The sequence below is a fragment of the Bidens hawaiensis genome, unplaced genomic scaffold, assembly GCF_021521415.1.
Source record: "Bidens hawaiensis isolate Kalapana, Puna unplaced genomic scaffold, B.hawaiensis_p1.1 tig00028303_1, whole genome shotgun sequence".
Classification (NCBI taxonomy): Eukaryota; Viridiplantae; Streptophyta; class Magnoliopsida; order Asterales; family Asteraceae; genus Bidens; species Bidens hawaiensis.
Window position 1 is genome coordinate 1 of NW_027494620.1, and position 16,544 is coordinate 16,544.

Consider the following 16,544-nt stretch of genomic DNA (forward strand, 5'->3'; position numbering starts at 1 on the left):
CTGGTAAGCCTTTTTAGTTATGCATTTTCCCTTATAATACCAAATTTGGCTAACACTTCTGTTGCATGTGTATTGTAGATGCGCTTGAAAATTATGAGCTGGAGCTCGCGGAAGAGGAGGAGGAAGAGGAGCCGCCCCAACTAAAGCGTAAAGCTAAGGGGGGAAAACTGCGCAGGGGCCAGTAAGAAACAGAAGAAGGATGATGCCCCTGTTGTTCAGGATCCTCCTACCCAGGCGGGGGGATTTGGGAAAACCCAGGGGTTTACCACTAAGGTTTTCCTTGTCTTCCCTGCCTCAAAAAGTGGGCAGACCTCCTGTCCACTTGAGGTATGGTGGCGCTACCTCCTTCCTTCGCGCTACGGAAAAGGGAAGTGGCATTGCGCCTTCGACAGGTATACTGTGCTTATCCTTTGCTTATCTTTTATGGTTCTATGAGCGCGATTTTGATAGAATTACTAATGAATCTTTGCTCACTCAAATGTTTGTAGATCCGGCGACAGCGCAACAAGATGCCGAGGCTGCGCCGGAGGTCGCTTCGAAGTCCCCTGTTTTACCCTCAAAGAAGGGGTAGAATGGACTTCATGGCGATGTTTGCTTCGCGAACGGAGTTGCGCCAAGGTACGTAATGCGCTCTTTTTTTTTTTTATTCTGACTTTCTTTTAGATCAAGTCATAAACCAGTTCTTGTTGTTGATTTTTCATAGAAGCCGTTAGCTGGCGTACAAGCTTCTGGCGGCACTCCTGGCGCCGGCGCCAGCGCCGTTGGCTCTGCTCCTGCTCCTGCAAGCGATTGAATCTCCCCTCATTGGGATTACTAAGGAGCAGGAGGCCGTTTTGCGCGCCGACACCTGGGCGGCGTCGAGACCTCCCTCACCTCCTCCTGCGCACAGCCCCTCCTCGCGAGACTGATTTTGATTTCTAGTCGCAGGAGAAGAGGCCTATTTCAGAGGAGGATGAGGATGGTTCATGCTGAAGACTCCGACGGCGCCCGCGCCAGCCCTGCAGCGCCACGAGGGTTTCGCGGCGGAGCCTTCTCGTGGGGCTGGCGCTGACTTTTCTGCTTCATTCCCCGCGGGTATAGGTTCTTTTTTGCTCCGCTGCGCGACTTCCATCTTAATGTTTTGATGACTTTGATAATTTCTTTGTTTTTGCAGGAAGCCGATCACACTTACCGCCCGAGAAGGAATATTACTGAAGACAGCACATTTCAGTCCATGGGGGGTGTGTGCGGAATTCTGGGCTCATGCTGTGCCTCCATCTGAAAGGAGGTTCCAGGAGGACCGCGCTCGCGACGACCTGCTCAATGATCATATGTTTGCTGGGTCGGCCTTCATTGCTGCCTCCCAAGAGCTTCGCTCTGATTACGTAAAAGTACGTGATGCTCTTGCGAAGCCAAGCAAGAGGCTAAGGTGTCTGCTTGGCATCTTTCTGATGCTCGCGAGAGAGCTGAAAAGCTCCAAGCCGAGCTCAGTGAGAACAGAGCCAGTGCCAACAGCGCCTTCGTGAAGCGCGGGCATGAGCTTCAGGCGGCGCCGGAGAAGCTGCAGGCGGCGGAGGCCGGACGCGGCCAAGTTCGCGCGCAGAGCTAGCGACTTGGAGCTGGAGGCGGAGGCGCGGTGACCAAGCTCTTGTCCAGTCTATAACTGAAAAATCATCACTGGGAGAGTGAGGTGCGCGCCTGAAAAAGGAGCTGGCGGCCGCGCAGGCCGATAAAGATGAAGCCTTGGCGACGGGCAGCGGTCTAGCCAGGAAGCACTTGATGCTGCGCAGGCGGAAAAAGAAGAAATCTTGGCGTGGCAGCAGCGGTCCGACAAAGAGGAGCTGAAAAAGACCAAGGAAACTGTTGAGTTATTAAACTCTCAGGTTCCTGCCCTCGAGACGTCCTGTTGCTGGCCTCGAGCAGGATCGCCAATGGCTAATCTCACAGGGCATGACTCGTTCGCTTTCGCGATGGAAATACTCGGACGAGTTTCAGGCCCTTGTGATGGACTGCAACATGTGTTATGCTGAGTTGTCCACTTTCATTTGGCAGCTGTCATCATCAGCATATTCTTTTTCCTTAAAAAGATACCCTTCTGGAAGATTGTCTGACATGCACAATCAAGGTTGGCCCTAATCCTGATTTGGATAAGGATGAGGTTGATTATGTGTGATACGCGCCTATCCTGAGGATGCGCGAGGTCTTCTCTTTATTCTCACGCGCAGATGTTTCATGCGCAGATGTGATATGCACGGCATGTGATATGCGCCCACGCGCGGATGCGCCATGCGCATATGTGATATGCGTGAGCATATGTGATGCGTGAGCATATGTGGTGCCTGGGCATATGATGCCTGAGCATGTGTGGTGCCTGGGCATATGATGCCTGAGCATGTGTGGTGCCTGGGCATATGATGCCTGAGCATATGTGATATTAAATGTGATCATGCATTCTCCAACTTATATGGTTTTTTTTTAATGAAACAAAAATTGTGAATCCGTTTACTACTATTTACTATTTCAAAATTATATTTCTCACTAACCATTTTTACATTTAACACCGTATAGGGGTCGCATAGGTCGTTTTGAGGTAGTTTTAGGTTAAATCCATAACCATAACCATAACCAATATGTCGATTAATGAATAGCCATAACCATAACCGATTGGCTATGGCAAGTTTTGGTTAATTAGTTTTGAAGATTATAGCTTAACTACACCAAAACAATGTAATTGAGTTTAAAAGTTTGGTAGCAATTTTTTTAAAAAAAAATGACATAACTTAATACAAAAAATTATATAATTTATATAATTATAAAAGTGGGGGAATGGTGCTTGTTGTTAATGCTTTATTTGTTGTACAATCAGAATCTAAAAGTTGTACAAGTTTCTCCTTTCATTTACTAAATACACGTGCAAGAGGGACATAATGTCGAGGCTTTTTGTTGACCTGCTGCTTTTCCTCCATCTACCTGCTATGTGTACATCGTTTGTCGTCCCTCTTTGCTCTCCAACGATTATCGTAGTCATTGCCTACTGCTACCGGTTCGATTTTGGAATCGTAGGTGGCGGTAGCGTTGTTGATATAACTTCCCAAATCGTCTTATGTGTGTTGCCATAATCCTTTTGATTTTGTTATAATATAGTCTTATTGACTTTTTATTTTTTTCTATTTTGGTTACTTAGATAGCTCTATATCCAATACTTGACTAAACAACATCAGATAAATAAGGTAACTTTATGTTTTTAAGTTGTAATAAACATGCACACAATTGGTTAAAACTCATGATAATTTAGCCTTAATGTTGCAGATCACGAAATGTGTTGCCCTGAGGCTGATGTCAAGCCACATTTAAGTCAAGTTATCCTAATTTGTCCTTTTGTGTCCATGTACACATGTCTTGAGGTATTGAATGTTTTTATGATATTCTAACATATTCATAATCAATGTATATAAAGTGGTTTGAGTATTTTGTTATATTTGCGATTTTACCATTGCTAATGAAGTTGGTTGAATTTTAAGCAATCTTCGAAGTTGGATAAGTTTTAGAACGAAGTTGGATAGTTTTATAACAGTTTCTGATTATAAATCTTTTTAAATCGATTCATTCAGACCCAAGCATGGTATGACCCAATACCCGACCTGACCCAAATGTATTTTAGTCAGGTTACCTTTTTACCTGGACAAATTGAACTTTTTTTTAAATCGACCCGTTTTGACCCGAGCACATATGACCCGTTACCCAACCTGAGACAACCTTTAATTCTAAAAAATTGATATTTGTCTTCTATAATTCCAAATCTATTGATGAGACCAGTGCTGCCATTTGTGCAGGGGAATAGAACGATTTGTGCTTTCAGAGTGCTTGGTTTAAGTGGAAATTAGGCAAATTATTATCCATCAATCAATCTATTTTAAGATGGCTGAGTCTACCCTCTGTTCTTCAGGATTTTACCTAAGTGAGTTTGTCTTTTTTTGCTTTCCTTTTTGTTATGCGTCTTTTAATCTAGATGCTAAACAAGGTCATGATTTATTCACCATTGAATTAGAAAGTTACGGTTTATATGTGTTTTTCTAATAAACCTGAATTCATACATATGTGTTTATATGCATATTTCTAGTAAACCTGAATTCATACATAGGTGTTTATATTTATTTTTCTAATTAGCCTGAATTCATACGTTATATATGTTTGGTTTGACAAGTTTGAAAGCTTCTACTCCAAAGCAATAGTGAGGATGGTGTTGCAATAATAGTTTATCAGTTAGTCATAACCTTTTTATCATATCCCAACTTAATTTGTTCGGTGCTCCCTACTGTGATTTTTCTTGAAACATCAACTACATTTCAAACCTTCAATCAAACGTTTTTGGATTGTTTGATAAGATTAGGCGCCGACTGATTATTATCACACATTATTGCAGGTCCGATACTAATTTTCAAGAGCTTTGCTTACAAATGTCATTTTCAAGAGTTTTGCTTACAGCTGAGCAACGACCGACATATTTGTATATCTCACCGTTAGTAATTTGCAGCTCAGTTTGTATTTTGTAGTGCTTCGTATGGATGCTTCACCATATATATTAATATATATAATAGTAAAGTCTCAAATAGTCATATGCCTGCCCCGACGCGCAGGTACAAAAACAACAAAAGGCCTGCCACCAATGACCCCAGACCCAAAAAAAAGAGGCCAACACAAGATTATCCAGGTACGCCTAACTATTTGATGGAATACCCGACCAAATTCTTACAAAACAATAGATTTGAATATGTTCAGTGACTTGAAAGAGGTTGTAATACTTAAAAGTTATAGGCAAATAAAAAGAATGTACATAAACCTATCAAGAGATATTTAATACACTTCATACTCTTTGATTATGTGCATAGAAACTTAGGTAACCTATTTGTCAAACTTCACTGAATCCAATTTGACTAGCACAACACATTTTTTGTGCATAACATGTGAAAAAGTATAACTAGGCAGCAGCTAGAATGACCACTATAGCCAGATGCGAGGTTCACACTTTCACTTAGAATGCTATTTGACCAGCGCACCACATTTTTGGGGCAAAACATGTGTGAAAAAGCATCATTAGGCTGCAGTTAGAATATCCACTTTAGCCTAAAATTTTGTGCACAACATTTATGACACTTGAAAATTTTGTTTGTAACTTTGTTTTTAGGCACACGCCAAGCAGCAATGAAGCAGGAGATGTAGAACATGATGAACCATCATAGACATTTTGACAACAACGAACATGCAACGAAAACAGATTCAGTCCATTGTGGCAGCAAACAACTTTTGGCAGAACAGACAACTCTTCAGCACATAACTCATTGTAATTAGTCTGTGCACATATTTTGTACATTTACAATGACCCTCTTATATGGTGTAAAGAAAGGCTAGATGGATAAGGTACAAGATGTTAACCGTAAATACTGTAATTGCAAGCCACAATCGTGTAACAGTGTTCCTTAACCGTCACCTGAAGCCAACATCTCTTAATCGTCACCCTAAACTCCAAAACTCCCCCGCAACGCGGGGGGAGAACCCCTAGTTCATAATATTTAATTCCAAATTATTAAAAAATAAGGCAGTATACAATCTAACAAGGAAATTTAAGTTAACTCGATAACATTGAACTAAAAACATTTAAATGATTTTATCCGACGAAATGTTTGATGGAAGTTAATTCTAAACATATTATTGGTTAAATAAATAGGTCAGTTCGGTTATAACGATTTTTGAAATTATCTTGAACCAAAACGTACCTGCTTTTGGCGGTTTTTGAAAAATATTAAACCGACTCATCAGTTATGTCAGTTATCGGTTAAAATCGGTTCAGTTTTGTCGGTTATGGTTCGATTAACGGCTATGACGGTTAAGTTGCTCACCCCTAACATCATCCCTCTACTACTAGCCAGATATATAACTGAATACTTCAGAAAAAGAAAAATACAAATAAATCTCATAACCACACATGAACGAAAACCATAAGATCAAGTTAAGTCACCAAAAAAAGGTTTTAACAAAATAAAAACAATAGTTGACTACAAATGTTTGGATAACAAAATGACTGTTTTAGATTACAACCACTGATTATAATCAAATTTATAAATTCCTCTTTTACCCTTCACCTTGTCATTGTTTCTCAAGCCTCATCACCATACTCCTCTTCTTCCTCCTCATACTCTCCCTCTTCATCAGCAGTTGCATCTTGATATTGCTGATATTCAGAAACCAAATCATTCATGTTACTCTCCGCCTCGGTGAACTCCATTTCATCCATACCTTCACCGGTGTACCAATGCAAGAAAGCCTTCCTCCTAAACATGGCCGTAAACTGCTCGCTCACACGCCTGAACATTTCTTGAATAGAAGTCGAGTTCCCGATAAACGTGGACGCCATTTTCAAACCGGTTGGTGGGATATCACACACGGTTGACTTCACGTTGTTTGGGATCCACTCAACGAAGTAGGATGAGTTCTTGTTTTGCACGTTTAGCATTTGCTCGTCGACTTCTTTCGTGCTCATTTTGCCTCGGTAGATGGCTGATGCGGTTAGGTAACGACCGTGACGTGGATCAGCTGCACACATCATGTTCTTGGCGTCCCACATTTGTTGGGTCAGTTCGGGAACGGTTAAGGCTCGGTATTGTTGGGAACCACGAGAGGTGAGAGGAGCGAAACCGACCATGAAGAAGTGGAGCCGCGGGAATGGGATGAGATTCACTGCTAATTTTCTCAAGTCAGAGTTGAGTTGACCGGGGAAACGTAAGCAGCAAGTCACTCCAGACATTGTTGCAGAGATCAAGTGGTTCAGATCACCAACTGTAACAAGAATTAAATCATTAAAACTCGTAACTTAAACACAGATCAATAAGAAATGACAGATGCTATTTAAAGCTTATAATACTTACAACTTGGTGTGGTGAGTTTGAGAGTTCTGAAGCAGATATCATACAATGCTTCGTTATCAAGAACCATACATTCATCAGCATTTTCCACGAGTTGGTGGACAGATAAGGTGGCGTTGTAAGGCTCAACAACAGTGTCAGAAACCTTCGGGGATGGGAAAACAGAGAAAGTCATCATCATTCGGTCAGGATACTCTTCCCTGATCTTTGAAATCAAAAGAGTACCCATGCCAGATCCTGTTCCGCCTCCTAGAGAATGGCATACCTGGAAACCTGTAGGTCAATATTAAACAGAATTAGCGTCTTTATAACTGAATACTTGTTCTACAGGAGACTATTAAAACACAGCAGCAACAAATATTATTCAATCGTATATGCCAAATTTTAAGTGATCGTACTTCTAATCTTACACAAGTTCAACAATTGAAAGACAAATAAAATTCACCATAATTTCAACCACTAGTGCAGAGCATGTATAAAGCACAATTTATAAACAAATCACGAACGAAATTAGTACATGCATAAAACAGAACATAGAAATTGTAACCAAAATCGCAACATAATAATGTTCAACAACAGAGTCTTAACCTACAACAAATTAAGCATTTGTTTATGCCATATTTCAAAGTGTTCCTACTTTTAATCTATACAGTTACCCAATTAAGATACGATTAACAATTCCCAAAATGACAATAACTCTTTGGAAAATAGGCATACAGAACAATTTATAAATAATCAAGTATTTAGCATATGTATAAACAATAAGCACAACATATAGTTTCTAACCAATATCACCAAACAAATCATACACACAACTGGCAAAAAAAACTAAGAATTTCCAACAACTTTTAAACGACAACCACTCGAGATTGGCTAATTTTAAGTGAACCTACTATTAATCAACAATATCACAAATCACTCATGAAGATAATACATAAAACACAATTGGTAATATTCAAGCAATAAACACATGCATAATACACAACAGTATAATCTGTAAACAATATCACAAAATGAATTACAAATCAATAGATCCAGAGCAAATAAGTGATAAATCTATTACATTATTCAAATACTAAACTGAAGCACAACTAATTAACCAAGCAATTAACATACAAAATGAATAGATCTAAAACTAATAACTCAAATTAAAACAATATACCTTGCAAGCAGTCACAATTCTCAGCCTCTTTCCTGACAACATCCAAAACCGAGTCAATCAACTCAGCACCTTCAGTATAATGTCCTTTCGCCCAATTATTACCAGCACCGGACTGTCCAAACACGAAGTTATCCGGTCTGAATATCTGTCCGTACGCTCCAGATCTCAGGCTGTCCATGGTTCCAGGCTCCAGATCCATCAGCACAGCGCGTGGAACATACCTCCCGCCGCTAGCCTCGTTGTAGTACACGTTAATCCTCTCGAGCTGAAGCTCAGAGTCTCCGGTGTACTTTCCGGTGACGTCGATACCGTGCTCAGCACACACTACCTCCCAGAACTTGGCTCCGATCTGGTTGCCGCATTGGCCGCCTTGGATGTGGAGGATCTCACGCATGTTTGTTCGCCGCTTACGGTCACTGGTTATGGTTTAGTGATGGAAATGAAATAATAATAATAATAATAATAATAATAATAATAATAATAATAATAATGAAACAGAGAGACGCTTATGGATATGTATATGTATATGTATATGTGTATGTATATATGGTGTTATTTAAAACGGCTCCAAAATGAAAATGGTTTGAAATTTGAATGGACGGATGAGATTAGGGGATCTGACGGTGGATATTGAGTTTGACAGAGGTGAATGAGATATTTTATTGTTGATTGGACTCCAGCTAATATTATTATTATTATTATTATTATTATTATTATTATTATTATTATTATTATTATTATTATTATTATTGTTGTTATATTTTTATTTAACCAGGGTTAAAAGGTTTTAACTAGAGGTGCAGGCGTTAATAGAAAATGGAAATTGATGTGTTGTGTTGTTGACGTCCGGACGGCCAACGAAGCAGTCACATGTTCCGTCATGTGAAAATGAGATCTTTGTGTTTTAGTTTAAGGTAAGTATCAAGTGCTTTATCATATACTAGTATGAAACCCGCATAATGCTACGACAACAACAATTTTCAATGGGATATTTGTTTATGTTTGTTTATCAATCATCTGGTGATATATTGTACAATGCTTATACGTATGTTAGTTTTCTTAATTGTGTAATACTTTAAGAAAGTTTATTACGTTAATTGTTTAATTGGTTCGGTTGATACATGTATATAGGGTTGTACAAAAATGTTTATTATTGACTTATACATTATAATCTACACATCGGGTTTGAATTTTTTTTGTATCCAAACGTCGACAAAAATAAGCACGTCGTAATTGTAGGTTCGGTTTATTAAAATCATAATGTATTTAAAGATATACAAGAAACAAAAAATAATAAATTTGTCATATTTTTGTAAAGATGAGAGGTTAAATGAGTAACAATTATTTAATATTACAAAAGTTATCTAAAGTTTAAGGGTAATTATTGTAAATATAAAATGAGAATGAAAATGTATTTATATAGTTGCATAAATAAGTTGTACTTTAATGATTTATTGACTTGTACATTATAACCTAAACATTCGTTTCGAAATTTTTTTATATCAAAACATCGACAAAAATAAGCACGTCGTAATGGCAGGTTTGGTTTTTAAAAAGACACATTATCTTTAAAGATATAGACAAAAACAAACAAATAAATCAATTTGTCAATTTTTTGGATAAAAATGAGGGGTTGAATGTGTAGCTATTCTTAAATATTAAAAAATTATCTAAAGTTTAAGGACAATTATTGTAACTATAGAAGGGTAATAATTGTAAGTATAGAATGAAAATGAAACAACGGTTGGTGAATATTGTGTAAATACCAAAATGCCCTCAAAAATTTAAATTTATATGCATTTAAAGTTGTACAAGTTGCATAACAATTTAGACCTTTTAAAATTTAAGAGGTCTTTCACTCCTCCTTTATATATAGTATAGATATAATAAAAATAAAATAATTTTATGAATGTTATTTATTGAGTTTTATATACATGATTTTTATGTTTTAACTATTGATAATTAGAGATGTGTCACCATTACACTCTTCGAGAATCGAGACTACTAATAGCATTTCAAACACAAAGTTGGTGGTCGTTTCACCGATTATGCAACCATTAGTCGATACTAGGAGTGAGCAATTCAAGGTCGTACCCGTGAAAGCACATGCAATAAAACTGTGACATTTTGGTTTGCCATAATATTCTCTCACGGGTCACATTTTGGTTCAGTCCTAACATGACGATTATCATGCATAACCCGTGAAACACTTTTGATTAAAACAAAATAGGATTTTTAAATAGTTAAATCACCGTTCCATATGATTATGATATAACCTTGCCTTCAAAACACATCAATCTTAAACCTGACTTGCTCCTCAATCATCGTCGTTGAGTTTGATTTAAGCAGGAGTGGACAGTTAGCAGAGTCCTAGAAAAATTCTTTATTGCCCACCATTGTTGAGCCATTAATTTGCGAATATTATGGTATATTTTTTTAACTTTTCTATTTTATTTTTTTGAATCATATAATTTAAATCATGGTTGGTGACGAAGATGATCATGTACGTAAGTTAATGAAGCTAGAAAGAACAAACAAGTTGGAGGCGTAGTATTAGTGCATGTAACATGTGTACCATTAAGAAGCCCAATTCACAGCCTTATGAAAAGCCCATTTAAAATCAGCATATAAAAAGTCCAGCTCACAGTGTAGAAAATCAAACAACTCTGGGCCTTTGACCCATATACGTGACCGAGTCGACCCTTCATACTAGGCCCGTAAGGTTGTAAACGAGCCGAACGTTCGGTGAGCTGTTCATAAACCGTTCGCCAGGAAGTTTGTATAATTAAACGAACATGAACACATGTTCCGTTCATTCATGTATTAATAGAAAAATAATTAATTACTATTTGGATCTATTAAAGGTTTTATATTTGTTAATATGTGTTCATTTAAGTGTTTTCATTTATTTTTGTTTGTGTTCATTTACACTTGTTCATATATGCTCGTTTATCTGTTTTCAATAATCTTCATTTAGATTATAAACAAATGAAGATAAACGAACACAAATGCTTATATTTTATATAAACAAACTTCGTGCCTCAATCCGTAACAAAATGGATGAAACTAGATCTCATAACCTCTGATAAGGAAGTTTATGAGACCATCCTATGACCAATAAATCAATAATAACTAGTCCATTAAACCTAAAGCCATTCAATCTCTTGTACATCTACATTAAACACACACACTCGTCTAGTTCCTATCATGAAACATACCCAACCAAACACCCTTATCCTCCATTACCAATCACACCTAACCTGATAACCTCACATAAATTACAACAAAATATTACACTTACCACCCCTACAATTCACCCCTAGGCACAACATACACCCTCGCCTTAACAACATATCCATCTGAGACCCTAAACCCCGGACTCACCGGAAACCCAACGACATGTCCGGCAGCCACCCTACCGCCAGGAAACCTCACCACACTCTCCATAAAGCGGTGATCAAACTCAGCACCTCTACTTCCTTCAAAATGAACCGGCGGTGGATCCATCGAAAACGCCAGCAAATGCAGCAGCCACACAGCCTTCGCCGCGGTCAAAAACTCGCCGTAGAATCTCGTCCGTGGATGATTTCCCGCCAAAACCTGACGCCATTGTTCTAGATCACCGAATAATGACTCTTCCATCTTCGGATGGACGATGGATAAGTATTTCTTCGAGCAGAAGTTACCGAACTGACACGTTGGCAGGATACCGAGCAGCTCGATCGGGTCCATTGACTTCATGTCGTGGTACTGCGTGAAGCATTCGGATCGGAATTGGTTAGGGTTTAGTAAGGACGAGAGGCTGCCGTCCATGTAAAACGTCTCGTGGTCGAATCCTTGGAAGATTTTGCGGTTTATGTATGATTCGAGCGCGTATTTGGCGTGGTTTGGGCCGACGATGGAGTCGGTTGTGGTGTTCAGGGCATTTGTGGTGGTGGTTGTGGAGGCTTCGATTGATCTGACGGTGGCTGCTATGTCCCAGTGTGCTGATTTCATGAGTGAGAGGAGTAGTGATGTGAATGATTTTGATCCTTCTTTGACGTTGTTTACGCAGGATTCGAATAGCTCCGGCGACGGCAATGGCATCGGGGAAACTGCAGATAAAGTACAATCAACAATGCATAAAATTCAGTTTTTAATACTGTATGGGTTGTTATATTCAAACACTACTCCCATGGTGCATTAACAAGTGTATAATGCCCGTATAGGCTGCATAATTGACATCATGCTTATACATTTTCAGTCTATACAAGCTGTATCAGGTCTATACAACCCGTATAGACTATAGACTGAGACACACTACGACACATTATGACATAATTATGATAATGCACAGAATGAAATTTTCAATATTTTTGTATTCTATTAGTAAAAACTAAAATTAGTGTTTTTTATTCTAGTACACAAACAATGGTGCCAATGAAAATACGGGGTGTTCATTAGTTTTGATATCGGTTTATTCATTTGACTTGGTTTTGAATTTTCTTTTGCCCTAACCGAAAACCAAACCAATTCGAATTAGAAATGTGTCTAACCGAACCGAAGTCAATTGATTAAACCGATTTATTCGTTTGATTATCCGATCAAAACAATATTATACAATTTTTCCGAATAAGCATGATTTCGGGAACTAATAATTGTACCAAAAACCGAATTCATGATTTGGATATAGTTCGAAACTGAACTAAAAACTGAATTCACAATTCAGTTCGGTTTATTTTGTTTACTGATATACTTTGGTTTTCGTTTTTTTAAACAAATTAAAATTCCACAGCATAATATTTATTTTTAGAACGACTTTCTTTTGTTTAGGCTAACACACACTTCGCCCAATGCCACAATCTTGTCGGTCTATGTTGTATTAACCGGGCAAATGCTTGCTTCAAAGTTTGCATGGGCGTTCCCGTTTCCCGGAAAACCATATTATTATTCTTTTTTTATGGCTTAATATTTTAGGTATATGTTATCCACACCATATAGGTTATTTGGACACCATATGCGCCTATACGGCTCATATAGGTGTAAAATTTTGTCATTTTGGGTTGAAGAGTGTCGGGTTTTTGAAACCTATACGACTCGCATAGGGGCTATACAACCCGTATAGATTGAAAAAGCTGTTATCCGTAACCGTATAAAATTATTAACACGTCAGTGTTTGAATATAACGACCCATGATATATTCTAGTAGTGATAAAAGTGAACTAAAAGCTGTATGGTACAAGTACCAACATGTACAACTATCACAGCATGGTTGTTAAAAGTTAACTTCACCTTGCATTTGACTAGCATAGTTGACTTTCTTCTTTGACTGATGAGAAGAATGAGACCTACTTTTCCGGCCACCACTACCATTAACCGCACTCAGCTTCTCCTTCAAACTCTCAATCTCCGCCTCTTTCCTCCTCATCTCCACCGTCATCTTCTCCATCGCCGCCTCATACGGCGCCACCACCTCCCTCACCTCAACTCCGGCCACCGTCCTCTTACCCGTCACACCACCACCTCTCAACACACTCCTCCTAAACCTCTCTCTTAATACTCCAAGCTTCTTGAGCTCATTAATAACCGTAACATCGGACGACCTCATCTTATCAGGATCCCAAGGGCAATGCGCCTGTTGTAAGCTGACGTATGCTTTCTTCAAACACGACACCGTTTCGAACACTTCGTTCATTAGCGTTAACGTCACCGTTTCGTTATCTGTTACTGGTTTTACCGGTGCTGGAGGAGTGGGAGTGATGTCATCCTCTGGTTCACCGTTATCGTCGGAGTGTTTCAGGTCTTCGTAGTCGGAATCGGAGTCGTCGGAGTGGATGTTGGTGACGTATTGACGGCCGGAACCGATTGGGTGGAGTAAGCAGGAGGATGTGACACGGTGGATCAGATCTGAGAAGTTGGAGACCTTGTTATTCATCATATTGAGAAACTGTTGTGTGTTAATAATAATATTATTATTATTATTAATTATTTTAGTGTTAGATCTTTGATTTTGGATATTGAAAGTGAGAGATGTGTTGGAGTGGACAATGGGTATTGATTGATGAATGAGGGTTTGGTGTAATTAATTACACACGTGGCCCACTCTTTTTTATTATCGGTGAACTATTGAAGGCTAGAAGAGTAGAAAAGGTGTTGAAGCTTTTACAAAATTATGGCTTCTTGGCTTTTTCTAGTTTCTAATAATGGGCCCAATAACTTTTTTTTTGTTTCAAAAGTAACACACTTGATTAGAGTGTTGGCTCGAGCTCGACCATGCATGATTATATAATTGAAATGGTAAAAAGTATTCGCTTGAAAAGCAAATTGTTTAGTGTGAAAATCAAAATCCGGAATGGGAAATCGGGTGAATGAATAGTTTGTTAAGTGGTTAAACCGTTAAACATTTTAATTCGATCTATAATTGTTGGAAATCTAAGAAAGTGAACATGATGAGCGAGAAGTCCCTTTGGGGGCATCCGATAAAAGTAGAATGATACAGAGAATGTTAGCATGGCCCTTACGCAGATGATACATCAAATCCACGACTAGTTTAAATTTCAAGATGAGAGAGAGAAAGAGAAAGAGGCTAGAAGATGTTGTCTTGGTATCCGAATGTTAATTGTCGGGCCATCGGTTTTTTCTATGATATATATGTTTTCCTAACAAAACATAATGATGTTTACACCATACTTGGCGCCAGATCTAGCAAGCCTGGGCTGCTGATTGCTAAGTGGGGTGAACCGACTCTATATTCGATTCTAACTTATCACCGTCTTAAGAATTATCCAATCCAAAAAAGGTTTAATTAACTTTTTCGTAAAATTAAGAACATTCATATCATAGTACCTATATCAAACATTTAAACTCATCCCAATAATTTAGAGAAAATTTTAAGTTCTCAGATACATTTGACACTAAATCTTATTCCATAAATTACGGATCAAATTCAGAGACCTACTTCAGATTCTCTACATTTAGTGATCAAACTGGGTATGGTCAACAAAAGTCAAAACTGGGTCCGGGTAGGAACCGGTTCCAGGTATAGTCGAGTATTTGACCAACTAATAACAATTCAAATTAATTTGTAAAAAAGGTGATTCGCGGCAACCCACCTGGCACATTTTAGTCTTAACAAAAAAAGTTATTTTTACCATATAATAAGCAAATTTTTCTGTTTTATTTTTACCTAAAGATTTAACTTGACTCGTGTTGTTTAAAGGTCTATATCAAGCGATGACTCATTTAGACGGTCCCATTTATGGGTTAAATTTGACTCAATTATAAAAAAAGGAAATAAATAATAATAAAAACTTTTTACTCGTTAAGGAAACAAAAATACTGACACGTTAACTGGGCTAAAGTTAATTCGTTATTGAAACTTTAATTGATGTCGCCAAGAGCTATTTTACTTGTGGCACTCATTTGTAGAGGCACATGAATATACTAATAAAGAAAATCATTTTTTTTAAATTATATAGATCGTGTTTGGGTCAACTTGCAATACACGGGGTTGACATGATACACGGGTCTCGTTCATGTCAACCTAACAGGTTCAAGGGTTTACCAAATTAACCCATTTATTTATTTTCTTTTAAAAACATGTGTGTATGTAGTCTTTAACTAAATCTTTAAGAAACTTAGATGCATGAACCTTCTCTGAAACACTTTGAACCCAAAACAATCTTATATAAACCGGAAAAATAGAATGAGCCTTTGACAAAAAATCAGTTTGGATGACCAACTTAAAGTCAAGTTTACACCGAAATAAATCTATGACCCAAATGTCTTTTCACTAAATCTGAAAACCGAGACCAAATCTAAAACAAAATTTGGTTTAACGCGAACCCGAAACTTGAAACTTTTCAAGTTACTTTTGAACCAAAAACTAACATCAACTAAAAATGGCCCACATTCAACCGGTGATCAAACTTTAATTCACAACCAAATTGTACCCAAACTGATCTCGAATACCAAATTGATTCAAACTTGTAACAACTTTTCTTTCAAAATATAACTATGATTGACGAACCTCGTTTACCAAACTTACACCCTTAATACCAACTGAAATGAATCTGCCGAGAACCCAAAATCCAGAGCAAACTTGATCATAAACATTGCAGCGGCTAAAAGCAATATGATTGCAAATCCAATTCATCTGAAACCTGCATAAATAATGACAGAAAATATAGCAGACACCATTTCAAACACTCCAAAGAGCTTAAATTAATGAGCATTGAAACCAAATATAGAAGATTTAATTCTCCAAACACATAATCAAAATCTTTCCCCTCACACATCAAACAAATGATGCAACTGAAACATACAATTTAGAAAAGTACCAAAGCATCTATCGTTGACCAGAAAACTATTCCAAAAAGTATGAGCAGCAAGCACTTCTAACACCTTTTACAGCAGCAAAATTCGTGATGTACAGATACTTGAATCGATCTACAACAGTAAAAACCAAATTATTGAATGTTGTAATTCAATAATATTTCAATTCT

The 16,544-nt window shown here is 37.9% G+C and overlaps 2 protein-coding genes and 1 non-coding gene across 3 annotated transcripts; 1 reads left to right on the top strand and 2 right to left on the bottom strand.

The window, feature by feature from the left end:
- Positions 1–6,129: 6,129 nt before the first annotated feature.
- Positions 6,130–8,504, bottom strand: LOC143576794 (tubulin beta-2 chain-like). The gene is made up of 3 exons (XM_077060818.1): positions 8,062–8,504; positions 6,903–7,172; positions 6,130–6,813 (listed from the first exon to the last, which is right to left on the bottom strand). Exons 1-3 carry the CDS (start codon positions 8,453–8,455, stop codon positions 6,134–6,136), a joined length of 1,344 nt encoding a protein of 447 aa, XP_076916933.1. The 5' UTR covers positions 8,456–8,504; the 3' UTR covers positions 6,130–6,133.
- A 2,794-nt stretch (positions 8,505–11,298) lies between these two features.
- LOC143576810 (protein GRAVITROPIC IN THE LIGHT 1-like) lies at positions 11,299–14,052 on the bottom strand. Its single transcript, XM_077060829.1, has 2 exons — positions 13,333–14,052; positions 11,299–12,155 (listed from the first exon to the last, which is right to left on the bottom strand). The coding sequence occupies exons 1-2, from the start codon at positions 13,976–13,978 to the stop codon at positions 11,368–11,370; spliced, it is 1,434 nt and encodes a 477-aa protein (XP_076916944.1). The 5' UTR covers positions 13,979–14,052; the 3' UTR covers positions 11,299–11,367.
- Positions 14,053–14,500: 448 nt separating this feature from the next.
- Positions 14,501–14,601, top strand: LOC143576817 (U6 spliceosomal RNA). Its single transcript, XR_013143002.1, has one exon. It is a non-coding gene; the product is annotated as a U6 spliceosomal RNA (small nuclear RNA).
- The last annotated feature ends 1,943 nt before the right edge of the window (positions 14,602–16,544 follow it).